Source organism: Rhopilema esculentum, chromosome 15, assembly GCF_057945365.1.
Source record: "Rhopilema esculentum isolate cy_ngs chromosome 15, ASM5794536v1, whole genome shotgun sequence".
NCBI classification, from domain to species: domain Eukaryota; kingdom Metazoa; phylum Cnidaria; class Scyphozoa; order Rhizostomeae; family Rhizostomatidae; genus Rhopilema; species Rhopilema esculentum.
In genome coordinates this window covers 345,037-353,036 of record NC_142829.1, presented here as the reverse complement: position 1 = coordinate 353,036, position 8,000 = coordinate 345,037, and the positions used below count along the sequence as shown (strand labels likewise).

Below are 8,000 nucleotides of genomic sequence, written 5' to 3'. Positions count from 1 at the left end.
TCATGTATAAGAGAGGCTTCCTTTAAAAAGCTTACATATTACAAATCCAAGAAAATATCTGTAAGACGATACCTTAACGACAGCATAACGAGCTGATGAATCTAATTTGGCGCTCAACTTAAACATGGAAGAAAGATGCATTTAGTATGCAATTAAATGTCTCAATACCGAAGGTTCCCTCTCCATAAAACACAAGATTCTCCTTAACATAACATATTTGCAGACATTTACAATATATCTTATAAAATTGACTACACAATAATTCAAAACTTTCAATTTGTTCAACATTCACACATTTCTAAACAACCGTTTCCGCACAAAGCTGACTGGACTTTCAAAACTCCAAAATCGCAAAAAATAACAACATGGACTAATCACAACACGATAAAATTTGAGATTCAAAACTACAACCGTGTTCGTAAGCATAAACAACCATAGGGAATTATCACTCGCAGAATAAAAGGCTTGTAATCAACATCAATATTGCTCGGGGAAAGCAACATCCTGGTCGAAACCATTTTGAACAAGGGTGGACTGATTACGAGCGTAAACCGGCAAACATTGAAAATCACTGCGTCGAAGGATATGCTTGCATTCTGTGCAGTGAGACGAGATTTGCTGCCACCTCCCAGTCTCCACGTTTTCAAAAACTAATTCAAGACCTAGCCTTCATCCACTTACTCCATTTGCTCACATAGCAACACGAGCCTTTTCTGAATAGCTTGGTACACTGGTAAATCTCCCTTCCGGTTGAAAAGAAACGGCATCAGCTCGTCAAACAAAAGCAATAGCCATACTCCTAAATGCTAAATAGTCTTTGAATCCTTGTTAGCATCCAAAACATCCCGCAACAGAACATCAATTGTGTTGTCATCTAAAGGCATCTTTCCTGGTTGCGGCAGGTTTAAATCTGGTACAAGCAGTCCTAAAAGCTGGCATATGCTTTTTCGTAAGTCTCTTAGTTGCTGGCTTCGTTGCATAAGAAAAGTTCGCGCTTTTCCTTCTGGAATCCTTTTAATGTCCTCTATAAGATCTTTATCAACATTCTTAAACACATCTTGTGATATGCCCTCAATACTCAAACCTTTTTCACCTTTCTTTGCGTCCGAATCAATGCCATTGCTTTTCTGATCTCTTTGAATAGTCTGTTCGATTTCCCCTGCGCCTGGCTTGGTAGTTTGCACACTATCTTCGTTTTTCACTGTACACTTCTTTTTGGCCTTCGAATCAATTATTTGGACTTCATCGTCTTCATCATGTACTCTTTTTGACCCAGTCACAACTGCATTTGATTCTCTAGAAAAGTGACACCAAGTTAATAAATTGGCTGCACTGCATCCTTAGTTAGGCTGCTCTATGTTAAATAGACAATGTAGTTCACCTTGTTTGGCGTAAAATGGGATAAAAATAAATTTACTTGATCAAACACGATATTGTACATGGAAAAACTAAATATTGTAATCACATTTCGAGTGTAATCAATATTGTAATCACTGTTTACCGGTCTGTCATAAAGTGCTCGATGCGGTGTACGCAAATCTGTACACGCTTTTTCACTGGACGTACAGGCCAATGGGTTCTTCTCTGTTGAGCGCAAACGTGCCTGTTGTAAGTACAAGCTCAGTGAGGTAAATAATTTTGTATGGTGATAGGTCTTGATGTGTGCGTTCATTAAGAAAATGTTTGACAGCAAGTGAACCATTTTTGTTCGCAGGCAAGATGTGGCCAGGGGGGGGGGGGGGGCAAACTCTGTGGCCCGTGCTAAGTCAATAAATTTGTTGAAAACTTGTTGAAAACAGAAACAGAGGTGTCTCTAGCGCATATTCCAATTCTCCAATCACTGAACAATCACGGTTTTCCAATTTATTGGTAAACATGACATGTCATCGCATGACGAGCGCAAGCAATACGTCATTAATTAGCATTGCCTAATGACACCATTAGAAAACACATGATTCTACCGATGTGCCCCCTAACATGACATCAAATGCGCACTGTCAGTTCCTTACGTTACAAACCTTCCCTTTTCTTGATGAAGAGCATGCCTTATTGCGAAATATAATTACCATACATAATAGGGGGATTAACCACCTGACGTGATTTTGGGGGGTGTACATAAACTTGATTTCTTATGTCCCCGGGTTTTCTTCTATCATGTCCTCATCAGTAGCCTGCTCTACAATACAGCAATCTGGCGTTTCAGAAACTGGACACTATAACGAAGTTCAACAGACGAAGTCAAGGCTACAACCTAGCCATACAGAGAAACATCAGGCTATCTGGTGCACAGCACAGGATTGTTTTAAGTTCCATTTTGAAGTTTCACGCTTAATGCGATCATCAGGCGTGTACAGCTCTGCTTATACGGTATCAAGCACTTTATGACAGACCGGCAAACAGTAATTTTCATTTTCAGAGAAACATTTGCATGACTTTCTTTGCACGTAAACTACAAGTTCTGTGTGTGATGTGAAATAACTTTCTGCAAACAACAAATGCAACATTTTCACTAGATAACTTTTTCATGTAACTGTAATTATTAATCCACTGACTGTTCAATAGAAAATTTGCCGATGATTTACATAATTATTCATCTGGTTCGCCAATGCAATAGAATTTTGTTAAAGGCCTCCCAAAAATACGTTGGACTCCCCTGGTGTGGAGAGATTTGATATCTATAGTGAAGTGTAAACGATGCGAGCCAGTGAATCTGAAAGCTTTGAAAACATGAAGCACAGATGATGAAATGTTTATGTAAATAGGTAGATACTTAATAATAGGGTAAGAAGATAGTCGAAGCATGTAGAAAGTTGCGAGGTTGGCATTTCACGCAAAATATGGCAGAAACAATAGGACGATCTGGGTTTATAGTATGTTGGATCTCAAGAAGCATGGAGAATAGTGAAGTTGGATTACTTCGTAAGGATAACAAATTGGATTACATCGTTAAAGGTTCTAATGATAGGAAAACCAAAAACATTATATAATCGACAAGGAGATTGATGAGCTGTGCATGTACCAAAAAGCACCATAGAAACAAAGCCTTGAGAAACGAATTATTTATGAACTTGCTATTTTTATTACTAATAGACTGGACAAATAATTTTCTTATCTTTCAGAACGTAGCTATGAATAGTACATCATCCTGTTATGTTTCTTGCTTCCTTCCCCCTTAAACATTTCAATCTTCCTAAATTCTATAAATCCAATTTTTGATTCTACACTTCTACTCTCTTTTTTGCCTCTTGCCTTTCCTATTCTTTTTACTTGATGGAAAATTATGCTCTAAAGTTTCAATATCTAATTTTTCCACGCACAAAGAATCTCTGCGTTCCTTGGACCCATTCTTTTAATACTTTAAACTAATGTAATGAGTACAAAACTTGGTGACAAAAAGAATTAAACCGTGACAAAAGATGAGCTTGGATCACTATGGAGGGTTGGAAAAATAACCGGACTTGCGACAAAAGTGGCCTCTGGTTCTAAAGAACAATGCATCGTGTATGAGAAAGCGAAAGCTACCAAAACTGCCACAACGTGGTTTTTACCGTTCAGATTCGACAGCGAGAGCCATAAAGCAAGACGTCAAGGAAAAAACTGTTTTTTATGTACCAGTCAAAATAAAAACCTTCAATGCTGACGATACGTAGTTTTTTAGGTGACAGAAAAACCTACTTGTTATCCAAGGTCGAGGGGCGGGTGTTTAGTCCGTTGGCAGTGTCTTCTAAGCACGACCGACTTTTGCTCACGATTGAATCCTCAGAAGCAGAAGGTGCCATGCTTGTAGCAGCTGACTCGGTTGAAATGGCCATAGAAGGAACCATCATCTTCAAGGAATATATCGCATTAGTTTGCAGTTACTATAAAGCAGTGACTCAAAACATCTTTAATAATTAAAATAACAAAACAGGCTTTATACAGGTTAACAAAATTCAACAAAAATTAAACTGCTGTTACCAACCAAGGACCTGGTAAGCTAGTACACATCAACATTCTAACTATATTTTGCACAATCATATAACATAAAAAATAAATTGCAAAATGCTATGATTGAAAGAAAGATCTTTAAAAGTCAAAGTTATCAGCATTGTGGCTTGTTAGGCACTTTGTTGAATATCTAAGGATATTTGAATGCAAACGTTCTTTCCCTGTTTGTAATAAAAACGTCTTTAACTAAACCAAAAAATAATTTGTTGGTTTGACTAGCAATGTCAATTCAATGTTCGTTTGACTAGCAATGTCAATTCAATGTTCGTTTGACTAGCAATGTCAATTCAATGTTCGTTTGACTAGCAATGTCAATTCAATGTTCGTTTGACTAGCAATGTCAATTCAATGCTCGTTTGACTAGCAATGTCAATTCAATGTTCGTTTGACTAGCAATGTCAATTCAATGTTCGTTTGACTAGCAATGTCAATTCAATGTTCGTTTGACTAGCAATGTCAATTCAATGTTCGTTTGACTAGCAATGTCAATTCAATGTTCGTTTGACTAGCAATGTCAATTCAATGTTCGTTTGACTAGCAATGTCAATTCAATGTTCGTTTGACTAGCAATGTCAATTCAATGTTCGTTTGACTAGCAATGTCAATTCAATGTTCGTTTGACTAGCAATGTCAATTCAATGTTCGTTTGACTAGCAATGTCAATTCAATGTTCGTTTGACTAGCAATGTCAATTCAATGTTCGTTTGACTAGCAATGTCAATTCAATGTTCGTTTGACTAGCAATGTCAATTCAATGTTCGTTTGACTAGCAATGTCAATTAATGTTCGTTTGACTAGCAATGTCAATTAATGTTCGTTTGACTAGCAATGTCAATTAATGTTCGTTTGACTAGCAATGTCAATTCAATGTTCGTTTGACTAACAATGTCAATTCAATGTTCGTTTGACTAGCAATGTCAATTCAATGTTCGTTTGACTAGCAATGTCAATTCAATGTTCGTTTGACTAGCAATGTCAATTCAATGTTCGTTTGACTAGACATGTCAATTCAATGTTCGTTTGACTAGACATGTCAATTCAATGTTCGTTTGACTAGCAATTTCAATTCAATGTTCGTTTGACTAGCAATGTCAATTCAATGTTCGTTTGACTAGCAATGTCAATTCAATGTTCGTTTGACTAGCAATATCGTAGAATGTTCTAGAGTAAACAATAATAATAATTATAGCCCGAACCTCAGCCTGCGCCGCGATTGCATCTATGCCTATTTGAGCCAACTGTTTACTGATGTCCTTTGATGTTGGTATTTGTTGTCCAATCGTGTTCACTGGCATACTGTTGGTTGCTACAGCAGTCGTGATTGGCTCGGTTTTAGGTATCTTTGCTTGCACGATTGATGACGGAGAAAACGGCAAATTTTCTGGCAAACGCACCTTCGAAGGGTCGGTAACAACAAAGCGATAAAGTTTTGGAGTTGCGGGGGTTCTTTGGATTTGCTGCGAGGTTGTTGCCCCACTGTGCCTCGTTGGGGTAAAAGTAATGACTTGTTTTGAAAGTACCCCCGGTTGAGGCTGAATGCAAGCCAGTACTGAAGGACTCTGTTTAGTAGATATTACTGACGTCACCATGTTTACAGCCTGCAACGTAAACAGTATTTAAGTTCATTTACAACTGCATAACGCCAGCAGTTGTCCAGAAATAAAGCAAACTGAAAAAACAGCTGTAACGTGATTCAATTTGAAAAGAGAAAACAGCTAAGTTACCAAGTTCGTAGATGCCCCCTGACTGCCCCTTGGCGTTGCTGTCAGTGCAGCAGATTTGGAAACTTGCACAGCAGTTTGGACGGGTGCAATGGCAATTTCGCCAGTTGTAGCTGCTAGTGAATTTCGACGTGTAGTGAACGGCAGCCTCACTTTGATAGCTTGGTTTATACTTTGCCTGGTTGGGCGTGCCGTTATAGTTACAGCAGAAGCAACCGGAGCTGAAACAGAAGATTCTCTTAGAATTGAAGGTGATGCTGTGAAAATAGGAGATGAAATATCAACTGATGTTGAAAGAGGTTGAGAAGATCTTGCAGGCTTTGGAAGCGTTTGCAAGGAAACACTTGAACATTTCGCAGGCAAAACTGAGACGGTCGAATTCAACTCTGTCATGCCTTTTGACTTCTTGGATGTTCTCTCTGATGGCGTCATAGTTCTGTCCATGGACATAATGTCGGAAGGTGTCTAAAATCAAATAAAGATTCCTTTTTTACAAAAATGCTTGATCATCTCATGGAAAGATGCTGATAGAATACAATAGATGTCGACGTTTATTCAGCTGCTACCAGAAATTTAGAAGAAACACATTTCTGAAAAATTCTGTATGGAACTCTGCATTGGAAGAACAAATTTGGAACTAACTAAATTGGAAGAACTAAATTTTAAGAATTTGATTGAAAGAGCAGCATTGGAATAACTAAATTTGAAGTCCAAGAAGGAGTTCGTTTTCTCTCTTGGACTCCAGTGGTAACTTTTCTTTAGACATGTGTCACTGATTGGACAACTTTACCGGTCTTATGCTTGCGTTTTTCTGATTGACCTATTTCGAATACACGAGTACATGTTTTTCATCATGTTTTTTCGGACCCTTATTCTGACGTTTTCTGCTCTGAGGAATGTCAGACGAAAAAGCTTTTAGCCAATATGTTATAAAATTTTTGTTTTTTCAAAGCCATTTTCAAGAACTAAATTCGAAGAACTAAACTGGAAGAGCTACATAGGAAGAACAAAAATTGGAGGAATTGCACTGGAAGAACTTCATTGGAAGAGCTAAAAAGGAAGACCTATGTTGGAAAAACAAGATTAAGAGAACTAGAACTACAATTGAAAAATTCAATCTGACGCACTGAAAATGGGGGAACTAGAATGGACGAGCTAACTTTGGATAAGTACATAGGAAGAATATAATACACCAATTCGACTTACGGCCTTGCTTTGAAAATTTCTCCAAACTTCATTAGACGACTTTTTTAAGCCCAGATTTGGTTTTACCACCATAATTTTGGGCTGGATACAATTTTTCACATTATTTGTGCTTGCACCACTAGATTTTACGGAGAAATGAAGTTTGAAAATTTGTGAGGCATTTGACCGCAAAAATCATTCCTGGGGAAACTTTACTCAACCACTAGTCGCCAATCATGGTCAAATTCCTTGTAAAATTTTTATCTTTATGTCGTCATAAAAAAATTATCGGAAAAATGAGAAAATGAAAACTTTCAAGTAGACTAAAATTTTTGGTCTCAATCCGAATCTGAGGTAATAATTGGGTACAAAAGAATTTGAAGAATTTGTTAAAATGAGACTGTAAGTTGAATTGGTGTAATGGGAGAGCTAGAATAGAGGAACTAAATTGGAGGCAACTCGATTGAAGAACTAAATTGAGAGAACTGAATTGGGAGAACTAAATTGAGAAAACTAAATTGGGAGAACTAAATTGAGAGAACTGAATTGGGAGAACTAAAATAAGAAAACTAAATTGGGAGAACTAAATTGAGAGAACTGAATTGGGAGAACTAAATTGAGAAAACTAAATTGGGAGAACTAAATTGAGAGAACTGAATTGGGAGAACTAAATTGAAAGAACAGAATTGGGAGAACTAAATTGAGAGAACAGAATTGGGAGAACTAAATTGAGAGAACTGAATTGAGAGAACTAAATTGAGAGAACTGAATTGAGAGAACTAAATTGAGAGAACTGAATTGGGAGAACTAAATTGAGAGAACTGAATTGAGAGAACTAAATTGAGAAAACTAAATTGAGAGAACTAAATTGGGGATAACTAGATTGAGAGAACTAAATTGGGGATAACTAGATTGAGAGAACTAAATTGGGAGAACTAAATTGGGAGAACTAAATTGAGAGAACTGAATTGGGAGAACTAAATTGAAAGAACAGAATTGGGAGAACTAAATTGAGAGAACTAAATTGGGAGAACTAAATTGAGAGAACTGAATTGGGAGAACTAAATTGAGAAAACTAAATTGGGAGAACTAAATTGAGAGAACTGA

General features: G+C 37.2%; 1 protein-coding gene across 3 annotated transcripts in view; it reads right to left on the bottom strand.

The window, feature by feature from the left end:
- Nucleotides 1-217: 217 nt before the first annotated feature.
- Nucleotides 218-8,000, bottom strand: part of LOC135685288 (uncharacterized) — a 34,609-nt gene continuing 26,826 nt past the window's right edge. For 2 of the 3 annotated variants that reach the window (XM_065201179.2, XM_065201181.2), the window contains 4 exons: nucleotides 5,712-6,173; nucleotides 5,184-5,585; nucleotides 3,676-3,827; nucleotides 218-1,296 (listed from right to left, as the gene is read on the bottom strand). In XM_065201179.2, coding sequence (XP_065057251.2) covers nucleotides 807-1,296; nucleotides 3,676-3,827; nucleotides 5,184-5,585; nucleotides 5,712-6,173 — 1,506 coding nt within the window. In that variant the 3' untranslated portion in view covers nucleotides 218-806. The remainder of the gene's footprint in view (nucleotides 1,297-3,675; nucleotides 3,828-5,183; nucleotides 5,586-5,711; nucleotides 6,174-8,000) is intronic. The other variant, XM_065201180.2, reaches the window with a different exon arrangement.